Raw genomic sequence first — 15033 nt, 5'->3', positions numbered from 1 at the left:
CGCAGTTATGGAATGCACTACCAACTCATCTGAAAACGATCAACGACATAACTAGCTTTCGTAAATCTCTGAAAACCCATTTCTTCAACAAGGCCTACAATGGGAACCCATAGCTTAATTATAACATCTCACCCTACTCTATTAACTATCTCTCTATAACTTTGTTTAGATCTTTTTCCTCATCCATGAATTTGTTATAACACCAATTGTATCTATCTCCTGGAATGGCGATGCTATAACAGGTTTTTGTAAGCCACATTGAGCCTGCAAATAGGTGGGAAAATGTGGGATATAAATGTAGGCTGATAAAGACCATACGGCCTATCCAGTCTGCCTATCCTTGCCGTCTACTCTCCCTTAGAGATCCTATGCACATGTTCCAAGGTCTCTTGAATTCAGATACTGTTTTCAACTTCACCACGGAGGCCGTTCCACGAATTCACCACCCTTTCCGTGACGAAGTATATTCTCAGGTGATTTCTGAGTCTCTCCCTATTCACTTTCATCCTATGCCCCCTCGTTCCAGATCTTCCTTTCGATCGAAAGAGACTGACCTCCTGTGCATTTATGTCACGTACATATACAAATGTATATATCATATCTCCCACCTTTCTTCCAAAGTATATATATATTGAGATCTATAAGTCGGTCCCCATGTGCTTTATGACAAAGACCACTGACCATTTTAGTAGTCACCTGCTAGACCGATTCCATCGTGTTTTAATCTTTTTGAATGAGCGTCTCTAGAATTGTACACAATATACTAAATAAGGTCTTACCAGAGTCTTCTACAAGGGCATAAACACCTCTTTTTTTCCTACTGGCCATTCCTCTCTCTATGCATCCAAGCATCCTTCTAGCTTTCACTGTCGCCTTTTCTACCTGTTTTTATTTTTTTATTTCGATTTTGCTCACACCTTTTTCAGTAGTAGCTCAAGGTGAGTTACATTCAGCTATTTCCTTGTCCCTGGAGGGTTCACAATCTAAGTTTGTACCTGAGGCAATGGAGGGCTAAGTGACTTGCCCAAGATCACAAGGAGTAGCAGTGGGATTTGAACCAGCCACTTCTGGATTGCAAGACCGGTGCTCTAACCACTAGGCCACTCCCCCACTACATGTTTGGCCACCTTAAGTTCATCACATATGATCACACCCAAGTCTTGCTCCTCTTTTTTGCACAAAAGTTCTTCATCCCCTAAACTGTACCATTCCATCGGATGTTTGCAGCCCAAGTGCATGGCCCTGTGTTTTCTAGCTTTAAATCTAAGCTGCCAAATTCTAGACCATTCCTCTATTTGGCTCACTTTTATTACATAGAGCAGTGATTTCCATTTCTAGAGACATGTCTTTCTTTTTTTTTTTTTTATTAAAGGGGGGGGGGTGAGTTTATTGTTTATTAAGCTTATTATACCGGTTATGTTGCACGCAAATTGAAGTGGTTTACAATAGTAGTAAAAACACTTAAAACTCAGAAAGAGGAAAGGAACGCCATTTGTGGATAGAAAAGTACTGACAAGCGATATCATCCTATATAATAATTTGCACCTCCAACGTTCCATGTCTGGCTGCCTGGGTTCATAACATCTCCTGACGTCAGCCAGCTTCCAGCGTTCCATTCCCCCTCACTGTCCCGCCCTCGCGTCAAGACGTAATGACATCAGAGGGCGGAACAGTGAGAAGGAAGGGAACGCTGGAGGCGAGCTGACGTCAGGAGGGATGTTACGAACGGAACGGAAGCCAGCGTCAGCCAGCCAGAGAACGTTCAGGTACAAATTGAGGGGAGGAGAGAATCGTGGGACATCGAGGGGAGGGGAGTGCAGGGCAGAGGAAAATTGATGGACATGGATGGGATGGGAGGACAGTAGAGGAGAGAATCACGGGACACGGATGGGAGGGCAGGGAAGAGGAGAATCGCTGGACCTGGAGGGGAGGGGAGAGAGAAAAAAAAGCTTCCATGACAGCCTTCCTAGGGCCCGTTTCATTGTTGAGGAAATGGGCATGGATGCTTCCACTAGTTCATATATAAAATCACAAACCCAAGAAAAGCAGCGAACAGGCAGAACAAGACAAGACATGCAGAGCACAGATTAAAAATTTCTGCACACAAAGGGACCTGTGCTAAAATAGTGTGAGTTGTCATAAAATAACACATCTCAATGGTAGTCCACGTGGATTACCCACTTTGAGAGGTATTTTGAGTTTTAGAAATGAAGTAACTTGAAGACAACTGCAATTTGGTTATTTGCACTGGGGGTTTTTTCCCCCTCCGAACCTTTTGAAGTGCGAATATAGACTGATTATTGCATTTACTTGTATGTTTCAGTTTTGTGTTTTCTGGATAACAGGGTGATTATTTTTTTAAAATCTTGTTTGATTGCGAGTATGTATATGTGTGATTGTTTGTTTGTTTTTATGGATGGCTTCTGGGTAATTTCTGATTGAGACAAGTGAAACAAAATCATTGTTTGTGGTGTCACTTTCTAATAAAATAACTGTGAAAATAAATGTTTGTATTTTCTACCACTAATTATTGTGGATGTTTGTTTCTGTGGTAGAGCTTTTTCCTTCAGTGGTACCACCCAGGGATTCCTCCCCTTTTCAATATCCACATTCACATACACCCCTCCCCCTCTCACCACGCTGCCTTCCCTGCATCTCCACCTCTGGCTGACCCAGGGAGCGGAAATCTCGACCTGGCAAGGGGACCTTGTGTGGAAATTTGAATTATAACTTCTCAGTGCAGTTTGGTGAAATGTGCCTTGAAATAATAAAGTAAATATCTTAACCACCTCCTTGATTTCCAGATTTGCTCTGACAGTCTTTGGTGCATTTCTGTAAGGAACCAGTACTGGAACAGCAGGGGGTGCTGCAGGGCAGGAGTGAGGGACAATGGCAGAACTGTGTATGGAACTGTTGTTACTGGAACAGCAGGGGGCGCTGCAGGGCAGGAGTGAGGGGCAATGGCAGAACTGTGTATGGAACTGTTGTTACTGGAACAACAGGGGGCGCTGCAGGGCAGGAGTGAGGGGCAATGGCAGAACTGTGTATGGGTTGTTGTAATTGGAACAGCAGGGGGCGTTGCAGGGCAGGAGTGAGGGGCAATGGCAGAACTGTGTATGGAACTGTTGTTACTGGAACAGCAGGGGGCGCTGCAGGGCAGAAGTGAGGGGCAATGGCAGAACTGTGGATGGGGCTGTTGTTACTGGAACAGCAGGAGGCGCTGCAGGGCAGGAGTGAGGGGCAATGGCAGAACTGTGTATGGGCTGTTGTTATTGGAACAGCAGGGGGCGCTGCAGGGCAGGAGTGAGGGACAATGGCAGAGCTGTGTGTGGGGTCTCAGTACTGGAACAGTAGGGCATACTTTAGGACAGGAGCAAGGTGCATTGGCAGACTTAAGATTTGGTTTTGGGTTCTCGCTAATGTAGTTGGTCACATTTTGGCCTCATCTTTGTCCAGCTTTCCCTGCTCTGCATTATGTTCCTTTGGTGCTTGGGAGGGCTCCAGTGAAAGGTGGTTTAAATTGTACCACCATTTCCTTTCCTTGCTGCATCGGAATTCCTGTCTTTGAAAGAGTTTTCCCCAGTCTCTCGCCACCCATGCAGCTCTTCCTGGTTTCCTTTGTGGTTCCCAGAATGAATGGGTGGGAGAGTCTGGTTAGAAGCAGCCGCAGGGCGATCACACTGCACTTAGCCCAGATATTTTGGCAGAACTATCCCTCTTATTCTGACAGTCAGTCCTCGGGCAGCAGTTGCTGTAATGTTTTACCGCTTTGCAGCTCAGAGCAAAGGGGTGAGGAAGCCAGAGACATGAGGGGTGTTGGCTCAATCCCTTCCTCACTGTCCTCTGCGTTTCACATACTTGGAGAGGCTTCTTCGGTTATAAGGAGGTATCTTGAGTCTGCCAGCACCTTCACATTCTTCAGCTTCCAGGAAAACTAACGCCCCTTGTACAGTGCTCTTACGGTGCTGCATCACAAGCATGCAGAATAATAGGGTGTAATATATTTGCTCAGGGTGTGCATCTGTTTGACAGCGCTGCTGTTTTCTCATGTGATTGCTGAAGATACTCATAGTACATAAGTGTTGTTATACTGGGACAGACCGAAGGTCCATCAAGTCCAGCATCCTGTTTCCAACAGTGGCCAGTCCAGGTCACAAGTACCTGGCAAGATCCCGAAACATTTTATGCTGCTTATCCTAGAAATAAGCAGTGGATTTTCCCAAGTCCATCTTAAAAATGGCTTATGGACTTTTAGGAAGATACTACCAAACCTTTTTTTAAACCCCGCTAAGCTCACCACTTTTATCACATTCTCTGGCAACGAATTCCAGAGTTTAATTACACGTTGAGTGAAGAAAACTTTTCTCTGATTTGTTTTAAATTTACTACTTTCTAGCTTCATTGAATGCCCCCTAGTCCTAGTATTTTTGGAAACAGTAAACAAATGATTCACATCTACCCGTTCCACTCCACTCATTATTTTATAGACCTCTATCATATCTCCCCTCAGCTGTCTTTTCTTCAAGCTGAAGAGCCTTGGCCACTTAAGCCTTTCCTCATAGGGAAGTCGTCCCATCCGCTTTATCATTTTTGTTACCCTACTCTGCACCTTTTATAATTCCACTATATCTTTTTTGAGATGCGGTGACCAGAATTGAACATAATATTCGAGGTGCAGTCGCACCATAGAGCGATGCAAAGGCATTATAACATCCTCATTGAGCAGAAGGTTTCAACGTATGATCAACGACGACACCTAGATCCCTTTCTTGGTCCGTGACTCCTAACGTGGAACCTTGCATGACGAAGCTATAATTGGGGTTCCTCTTTCCCACATGCATCACTTTGCACTTGCTCACATTAAACGTCATCTGCCCAGTCTCCCAGTCTCGTAAGGTCCGCTTGTCATTTTTCACAATCCTCCCGTGATTTAACGACTTTGAATAACTTTGTGTCATCAGCAAATTGAATTACCTCACTAGTTACTCCCATCTCTAGGTCATTTATAAATATGTTAAAAAGCAGCGGTCCCAACACAGACCCCTGGGGAATCCCACTAACTACCCTTCTCCATTGAGAATACTGACCATTTATTTATTTATTTATCACATTTGTATCCCACATTTTCCCACTGATTGCGGGCTCAAAGTGGCTTGCAATAATATTGTAATAAAGTTACAATGCAAAGAAGTACAATTTTGCAATTAAGAGCAAGTTAGAAATAACAATTGAACAGCAATTGGTATTGAGAATAAGATAGAATTAATAATTAATCAATAATAAATAAAGAAAATAGTAATGTTTCTCCGACTTGTCAGCTTCGAATACCATTTCCGGCACCTGTATCCCACCCAAATCTTCCTCGGTGAAGACCGAAGCAAAGAATTCATTTCATCTCTCCGCTCTGGCTTTGTCTTCCCTGATCGCCCCTTTTACTCCTCGGTCATCTAGCGGTCTAAGTGATTCTTTTGCCAGCTTCCTGCTTTTATAATATACCTAAAAAAAATTTTTACTATGTGTTTTTGCCTCCAACGCAATCATAAGTGACACTCTTGCCTATTTTTTTAGTTTTGGGGCTTTGACATCATCATTAGAGCTGAGCAGCAAGCAGTGCCATTATTTGGGTACTATTTTCATTGTTTAGATATGGATCAAAAGGGAGTTTTTCCCATCAGTCAATAATATTTAAGGTATTGGGAGGGTTTTTTGCCTATGATGAAGAACGGATCCTTTTGTGACCCTACTCTGTGTTTTCTATCTTGTAACCAGTTTTAAACACTACCTCCTATCCCAGGACTCTCCAATTTCCTCTGGAGTCTTTCATGAGGTACTTTGTCAAACGCCTTCTGAAAATCCAGATACACAATATCGACCGGGAATGAGCGACCAGTGAATACCAGCTTTACCTAATTCTGTGTTACCACACGATAAAAACATCGGTCAGTTACAGCTCACTGTTTGGAATCATTCCACCCCTTTGTATCTAGTGAAGACAATAAATAGAAATAAATCAAAACAAAGATGATACATCTTTTGATTAGCTTTTGAAGGTGACCCTTCTTCTTCAGATCAGAAATAAGCAAATATCAGAATATAAAGTGAAACCTAAGACGTTCCAATGGCAGGAAAAGGGAGGGAGGGGTAGGAAGAAATGTCCTCTTTGCACTCAGGAAATGGGGAAGGTGCAGCCGGAATGTAGTGCATTATTGTCATCTGTACTTCTCACGATTGCCAGGACCCTTGTCCCGGTGCACACCTGCTATCCTGTGCTCCTTTCCAGTTTCTTTTTGTCTTCTGGTGCTTAAAATGAGGCTATCAAGGGTGTGAATTCCCATGGGGGGGAGTTGGATGATGTGAGTCAGCGCCTGACATATGGTGAATAGACCACAGGTGCAACAGACTTTGTCCTCGGTCACTTAGCTGTGACTCCGTGGTATAGCAACTGGGCTGTTCTCTGTGTGCTGCCCATATCGGGCCACATCTCTGCTCCTGATCCACCGAAATGTGGCTTGAGGATCACAATCGGACTTTTTTCTTTTCTTTCTTTCTCAACATTTATACTGGGCCTTTTTCTTCACATCCTAAAACCGTCATGCATTGAAACAGAAGTAGAAAGTGAGGGGGTGTGTGGGGGAGAGTGAGGGGCATTGCCAGAGCACTGTGTGTGTTTGGGGGTGGGTGCAGATGCTGTGTATGGTAGAGGTGAGGGTTCGCATGTAGGAGTGAGGTCTCCGTACTGGAATAGAAGCTGCTATTGCTTGGCAGGAGTGAGCTGCCTTGGCTAAACTATGCAGGGGAAACCTTGAATGGCAATGTGCCTACATTTATTTTCAACCCTGAGTATTGGCTTCTCAGTGACAGGGTGCTAAAAGATAATCTTGGTACATTTGTAAACTGGTCTGGCCTTGGTTCTTATCTCTGTATGTTAATGAACCTTTTCTGTCTTCTCTTCCTGCAGAGGTCCTGGCGGACAGCATAATGCCTTTGCTTTGGAAGCGACAGTAACACGCCCTTTGTCCAGAGATGTCTGCCACCCAGGGCAGCGGTGAACAGTGGCAGTCGCTGGAGTCTCTTGGCATCACTCATCATGAGTTGGCTCTGGCTGAGGCACTTCAGATGGAATACGACGCCCTGGCCAGACTCAGTCAGGATAAGCGGAGCCACCAGGAGCTAAGCCTGGCTAAACAGAACTCGGACCAGTCCCTGATCTCTTGGGATGACCCGGATTATGGGCCAGTTAAGAGTGACTGTAACAGCATGAAAATCCTGCGCGGACTCTCAGGTTCAGACCCCTCTCTGAATTATAGCTCACTTTCATCTCAAGAGGGCTCCAGAACTTCCAGGGTTAATACCGCACCCTCATCGGGGATGTTTGAGCCATGGCCCAACTCCACAGATTACTTGTGCATTTTTGAGAACTCAGATGGTAAGTTTTCCAGTGGGATGAACAGAAGTCCTGGAACTGGGATGTCCAGCCAAGATGAGGTCTCCCAAAAGAAGATGTTCCCCCCACCCCCACCACCTCGTACGTACATGTGGAATTCGGAGATGAAGTCTTCTCATAAGGACATCTCGTCCTTCAGCAAGGGATCAGCGCCATCCTCCAGGGGTTCCCCACCCTCTTTTAAGACGTTACAGCCGAATATTATAAACGTGCTGAGTACGGAGCGTGAGCACTGCAACGGCAAACTGCTGAACAGAAGGATTTCTGAGGAAGATTTCTCGGCAGTGGATTATGATGGCATCAACGATGCCATTGTGAAGTTGAACCTGAAGTCCTCTTACGACACTGAGCTGCTGAAAGAGGCAACAAGGGACTGGAAGGAAGACAGAAACATTTTCCGTAGGGAAACTCCGGGGAAACCTGTTGCCCGCAGTAAAACGCTGCCCCCTCAGGTGCCCCCCCGGACCTACAGATCTGGAAACCAGAAGAACGTCTCGCCAGTGAAAAAGCGCAGGATATCCATGGAGCTGGTGAGAAGCTGTCTCCTCGCAGGACACAGGGAATGAGTGTCCTGGGGGTGCTACAGAGTGTGTGTGGGGATGGGGGGGGGGGGTCTGTGTGTGTGGAGGGGTGTATGTCTGTATGGTTGTGTGCTGGCACACTGTCTATGCCTGTCTTTCCCCAGTTTTTTTGTCTTCTTCTCTTTGGAAACAGGAGAAGCTGTCCACGGAGGGGTCTCTGGGACGTGTCTGCATTTCTCTTTTTCTGCTGGGTGACCCGATACACAGTGCAGCCATTGTTCGCACACAAAGGGTGACGGGAGTGAGTGGGTGGTGGAGATAGAACAGGGCTTTGGGGGTGGGGGCTTCTGCTTGAGTCTGATGCTCTCTGTGCTTCACCAGTCCCTTTCCAGTCAGGCATTTTGTGTTAAAGAGGCCTTTGAAATGAATTGTGTCAGACACAGACCATATCCTCTTTGCTCTCCTGCCCTGGCTCCCTACTTCATGTGCTAACTGGAGAAGGTTGTGTGTGTTTAGTGTTAGAAAGCAGCGTGTTGCTAGTTCAGTGTTTGTAGTTTGTGTTTTCCATTACCGGTGTGGCGTTTGTAACCGGAGCTACTCAATTCCGGTTCTCAAGGTCCAGAGACAAGCCAGGTTTTCAGGATAGCCACAATGAATATGCCCCAGACAGATTTTCAGGCACTGCTTCCTTGGTATGCAAATCTCTCTCATGCATATTCATTGTGGATATTCTGAAAACCTGGATTGCTGTGCATTGTCCATGGGTTTCTGCATGTCTGCCATAGATAGAGCTGTGTATTTTTGTGTTGCTTTGTGCTTTTGTAGATTGCTTGTTGGCTTTCCTTACCTCACCTGTGTGTGTTTAAATGTCATCTCCTAAAGGTAACTCCATTACTCCAATCACCAATAATTGTAGCAGGTACTAGAGAGTGCGAGGGCAGGACTTGAGATTGGCTCTTCGGCCCCTCGTTCTGCTGCCCCTGACTCCAGTGCTGGTTGGATTTCTTTATTGTGCTGGGGCTACAGTGCCCTGAAGTGTCCTGTGTTTTCTGCCAGTCCCAGGTACCCCTGCGGCCCCCGTCTCACGGCCACCAGCTCTTTGAGGTGTCTGAGGAGCGCGATGAAGAGGTTGCAGCGTTTTGTCACATGCTGGATGTGTAAGTGTCTCTGCAGGGTGTTGTTGATGTTAGTAATAAACCAACAGATCCGATCCACCGTGATCACCTGGTAAACACAAAAACTGTACAGTGATCGCTGCTGCAGCCTACACGTTTTGTTTTTGACTGGACCGCCAAATTTGACAAGCCCAGGGCTCACAGTAAAAAAGTAATCATAGGTTTAAAAAAAACCTCCCACAGATTGTGAATTGAAAAACAATCTTCTTTTCAAAAATGAGACTTGTGAAATGAAAACAAAACCACTTAACTTAAATAGCGGGAAAGCTTCTACTTCAACGCTCCATGCTCGAGCGAAATCTGTGTGTGACAGCGAGGTCCCGACGGACCCGTTTCGCTTTTGCTTCCTGGAGACCTCTGCTCAATCCAGATTTTCCGCCACAACATCCGCAACGAGACAGCAAGCTGTCTCATTGAGGAAGTCGTGGTGGCAAATCTGGATCGAGCAGAGGTCTCCAGAGGAAGCGAAAGCGAAACTGTGTCGTTGCGGAAGTTGTGATGGCAAATCTGGATTGAGCAGAGGTCTCCAGAGGAAACAAATGCGAAACTGTCTTGTTGTGGAAGTCGTGATGGCAAATCTGGATCGAGCAGAGGTCTCCAGAGGAAGCGAAAGCGAAACAGGTCCGTCGGGACCTCGCTGTCACACACAGATTTCGCTCGAGCATGGAACGTTGAAGTAGAAGCTTTTCTACTATTTAAGTGGTTTTTTCATTTCACAAGTGTCATTTTTGAACGAAGATTGTTTTTCAATTCACAAAATATGGGAGGTTTTTTAAACCTACGATTAGTTTTTTTACTGTGAGCCCTGACTTGTCAAAAAAAAAAAACGTGCAGTTTGCAGTAGTATGAGGTTGATGTTAGTAAGCCTTGTTGATTGGAAGCTGGCATCATTACTAAAAGATCATTGTTTTGCTGCTGGTGTCACCAGGCACACGTAGTGTTTGCCTAGGGAGGCTGAATTTGAGGGGGTGAGGTGGGGGAGGATCTGGTGCATGTAAGAGCCGGCCCCCTGCTGTCCCCCAACCTCTTTCTGTACCACAGTCCCTGTAAGCACAACCCCATGCTTAAGCCCTGCCTTACCCCAGCCCTGTCTGAGGCAGACTTCCTGTTGGACGGGGTGGGACATGACAGCACTTCAGTACAGTGCAGAATCTTTTTTTTATATTTCAACGTTTTTTTTATTGATGACACTTCAAAACAGAAATCACAGTCCACATTCTGAATATACAGAGATTCAATCCGATCCAAGTAAACAATGAACTTGTGTACTACTAACAGTCTTGCAGAATCTTTTTTAAGCTTGGGGCCAGCGTGGGAGAAGGTAGGGGGCATCGGCAGTGGCCCGGAACTAGGGGGAAGGGGGCAGATGCGGGATATGGCATGGAAGAATGGAAAGAGAGATAAGATGCTGGCCAGCTTGGGGAGTTACAGGGAAAAAGGAGATACTGGCCTTGAAGGGGGGGAGGGGGTCAAGATAAAAAAGAGAGAGAGAGAGAAAGATGCTGGTCACGGGGAGGGTTACAGTAAAGAGGAGAAGGGGAGATGCTGAACTGTGTACATGTGTGGGGGTGGGGGGATATATACGGCTGAAGGTTCATCATAGGTGTCTGATAACCTTGGTCTGGCCTTTGCAGGGAAAACTGGTCCTGGTACTCCGCCAACATCTCCCTCTTTGGGATTGCAGGTCCCAGTAAAACTCAGAATAGGGTCAGGACACAAAGGGGTAGCCTCTTCCGTTTGCTTTTTTCCCCTCACTTAATTTGTATTAAAAGGAGATCAGATGTATAAACAGGGGTTACATGTTACATCAGAAGTATAAAAAATGTGGTCTTTCCCATATTTACACTCAAATCATACATGTATCTGGAATTCACTAATGTGGCTTCCCAGTCAGGGCCGGCGTTACGGGGTGGCAAACAGGGCAATTGCCCTGGGCCCCCGTACCATAGAGGGGCCCAAACCTGCCTCAGTCTAAAGGAGGCATAGACTGAGAGCCAGCTTTTGGGTTTGGGTCTCCTCGGTTTCTGCCCTGGGCCCCTGTTCCCAGTTCCCACCCAGACAAAAGAATCTCAGATCAACAGCTGAATGTGGCTCCAGAGATAGGACATCTTAGAAAGCACTTTAAATGGAGATATGCAGGTAAAAGTGTGATCATAGTATGTTCACATGACTATTACACACATATAAATGCCCCAAAAACCGCCTAAGTACATAGCATGTGTATGGCATATATTTTATAGGTGGGTGGAGTTTGCAAAACGAAGTTACTTACCTGTAGCAGATGTTCTACGATGACAACAGGACTCAATTGTCACCTACAGGTGGCTGGCGCAGGAAGCAGTACCCCTGCAACGTTTTCTACAAGGCTTTGGATAGGCTGGCCGCACGTGTTCACCTGTTCCCGCCTGCCACTGTCACTCAGGACCTCCTCAGTTCGTTACTAGTAGAGGAATATAACTCTTTGGGGAGGGCTTGGAGAACCTTACTTGGGGTATTGCCTGTTTTAATTTCTCTGTCCACAGGTCATGTCCCAGGCTTGCTGGAGCAAAATATTGTTAGGCCCATTTCGAAGAAGCAGGGCTTAGACATTTCTGATCTTACAAGCTATCATCCGGTGCCTTTCCTCTCTAAATTGACTGAGAAATTGAGGTTTAATCAAGCTACTGATTTTATTAGTAAATCTAATGTGCTCCGTTCACGTCAGTCAGGACTTTGTCCTGGCCAAAGTACGGAAACTATTATTACAGCATTGGTCAGTGAGTTACGCGGCCACTTGGGCACAGGTCATGCAGCATTAATGGTATTGCTTGATGTGTCCTCAGCTTTTGATGTGGTGGATTGGCTTCTTCTGCTCTGAAGTCTTTATGGGCGTGTTGGACTGGTTTGCCACTTTTGTCGTCTTTCTGCTACTGGTCTTTGTGGATGGTTTGCCACGCTGTCGTCTTTCTGATATTGGTGTTTGTGGACATGTGTTTGACTGGTTGTCTACATTCTTGCATGGTTGCTCCTTTAAGGTTCATACTGCCCCAGACTCCTTTTCTTCTGTATTTAGGCTCTGCTACAAAGCGCCACAAGGTTCCACCTCACTCCATTACTTGTTTATATCTTTCTTGCTCCTATTCTGGTACAAGATTTTGGTATTAGCAGCTTCTGTTATGCAGGTAATATTAAGTAGAATCTTTATTCCCTTGATGAATTATTTTCTAAAACTGTAGCTACCTGGTTTACTATTAATCGTTGTAAGCTCAACCCTTTGAAATCATTAGCTCTTTGAGTTACAGGATGTCCGTTTTGTGCAACCAATTGTTCCTGTTTGGCGAGGTCACCCAGTTAGTGGATTCTGTTCTACATCTGGGAGTCCTTTTTGATTACAGGTCTCCAAGAAAATTATATCTTGTTTGTATTCTTTGAGGTGTATTTAATTCATTAAACAGTTCCTGGATGCGTAGGCTCAACTGACACTTGTACATGCTCTGGTACTTTCTCGGCTAGATTACTGCAATTCAGTCATTTGCATCTTCACTATTGGTAGATTGTCCAGAATACAACTGTCCATCTATTTTGTAAAGTATCTAAGTATAAGCACATATGGCATCTTCAATACCAAAATCACTGTTTGCCAGTTATTTATTTATTTATTTGTAGCATTTATACCCCACTCTTTCCTGCTCGATAGCAGGTTCAGTGCGGCTTACAAAGTATGGGTTACAAAGTATCACAGAGATAACATAGTTAGGATAGTAGATCTAAGGAGTGGTTGTGTTTAGTAGGACAAGAGGGAGAGATGTGGGGGGAGGGTAAAGGTATGGTAAAGTTAGTGGCATGGATTGGGCTCTTAAGTTGGGTCATTTGGGTAGGTTTGTTTGAAGAGGTGAGTTTTCAGCAGCTTTCGGAAGGGTAGGTGTTCGTTGGTTGTTCAGATGGATCTAGGTAAGGCGTTCCAGAGTTGGCTGCCTATAACGGGAGAAGTTGGATGCTTAGAAGGTTTTGTATTTGAGGCCTTTGCAATTGGGAAGGTGAAAGTTGTGCCATTCGCTATAAAGCTTATTACTCCGGGTTCCCCCTCTATCTTTCATATCAGTGATTTGCATATACTCACTCTCATACTCACTGGTACTCAAGGTAAGGTTCTTCTAGCTTTTCCAACGGTCTCCTATTCTTCTCTGATTCAACGCATTCATCTTCATGGACCCTAATTTGTGGAATGTATTTCCTTCAACGCTTTGGTCTGAACTGTTGTATAGGAAGTTTAAGATGGCTCTTAAGAGATACTTTTTTGAACTGGGGATGGGGGAAACCTGGCTGGAGTGGGCTACGATGATTACCACTATTCTGTTTCTTACCTGCATGACTTGGCTGTGCTCCCCTTGACTTTTCTGACAGTGCTACCTCTTTCCTATCAATCGATGGCTTTCCTTCTTTCATTTTATGTACATCGTAAACTCCTTTGCTCTGTGACTTGTGAAAGGTGATATAACACGTTTTAATAAACATAAACATAAATCCTGCTGTTCTCAGAGAACACCGGCTACAGGCAAGTAATTTTGTTTTCTTCATGGTCAAGCAAGACCGTGAATCCTCTCAGATGGGACGTCCTCCTCAGAAAAATGGTGAAAAAAAACCAAACCAAACAGTGCTGCAACAGGCAGACCCCAATATTTTTCTGTGGGAACAGGCTGTATTTATCTGTTTTCATTCCCTTTGTGTTTGGAAGGCATCCTGGAACTGAAAGAGAGGGGCCTAGGGGGATGGAGTTGGTTTCTAAACCCCAAATAGATTCTGGAGGACTGTCTGGCAAGGTCTACTGTTGTGTTGGGAGCTCTGGTCTAGATAGTAGTGGAGTGTGAATTGTAGACAGATGTTGATGTCACAGCTCTATAGTCTTCTCCATGCCCTACCAACGTAGTCACAGCTCGGACATTATGAGCTGTGACGTGACACTCTAGAGTCAGCCCATCCTGGGCTTAAGTGAAGGAAATACAGGTTGCCAGTGTTCTGGCTATTTCATTCTCAAGACATCAATAGAAATCAAACAAAATAAAACATGGAAAAGAAAATAAGATGATACCTTTTTTATTGGACATAACTTAATACGTTTCTTGATTAGCTTTCGAAGGTCGCCCTTCTTCCTCAGATCGGAAATAAGCAAATGTGCTAGCTGACAGTGTATATAAGTGAAAACATTCAAGCATTACTATGACAGTAAAATAGATACCATTGGACATTCTACATGGAGTGTTGCTACTATTGGAGATTCTACATGGAGTGTTGCTACTATTGGAGATTCTACATGGAATGTTGCTATTCCACTAGCAACATTCCATGTAGAAGGCTGCGCAGGCTTCTGTTTCTGTGAGTCTGATGTCCTGCACGTACGTGCAGGACGTCAGACTCACAGAAGCAGAAGCCTGCGCGGCCACGTTGGTGATCTACAAGGGCCGACTTCTACATGGAATGTTGCTAGTGGAATAGCAACATTCCATGTAGAATCTATAGAAATCAAACAAAATAAAACATGGAAAAGAAAATAAGATGATACCTTTTTTATTGGACATAACTTAATACATTTCTTGATTAGCTTTCGAAGGTTGCACTTCTTCGTCAGATCGGAAATAAGCAAATGTGCTAGCTGACAGTGTATATAAGTGAAAACATTCAAGCATTACTATGACAGTAAAATAGATACTATTGGAGATTCTACATGGAATGTTGCTACCATTGGAGATTCTACATGGAATGTTGCTATTCCACTAGCAACATTCCTGCGCAGGCTTCTGTTTCTGTGAGTCTGACGTCCTGCACGTACGTGCAGGACGTCAGACTCACAGAAGCAGAAGCCTGCGCGGCCACATTGGTGATCTGCAAGGGCCGACTTCTACATGGAATGTTGCTA

At 44.9% G+C, this 15033-nt stretch overlaps 1 protein-coding gene across 1 annotated transcript in view; it reads left to right on the top strand.

The window, feature by feature from the left end:
* PIK3C2B (phosphatidylinositol-4-phosphate 3-kinase catalytic subunit type 2 beta) overlaps positions 1 to 15033 on the top strand; it is a 130578-nt gene that overhangs the window by 12888 nt on the left and 102657 nt on the right. Inside the window, 2 exon segments of the mRNA XM_030221025.1 lie at positions 6959 to 7974; positions 9022 to 9122. Of these exon segments, the coding sequence (XP_030076885.1) occupies positions 7024 to 7974; positions 9022 to 9122 (1052 nt within the window). The 5' untranslated portion in view covers positions 6959 to 7023.

The sequence above is a fragment of the Microcaecilia unicolor genome, chromosome 12, assembly GCF_901765095.1.
Source record: "Microcaecilia unicolor chromosome 12, aMicUni1.1, whole genome shotgun sequence".
Classification (NCBI taxonomy): Eukaryota; Metazoa; Chordata; class Amphibia; order Gymnophiona; family Siphonopidae; genus Microcaecilia; species Microcaecilia unicolor.
This window is presented reverse-complemented; position numbering and strand designations above follow the sequence as displayed.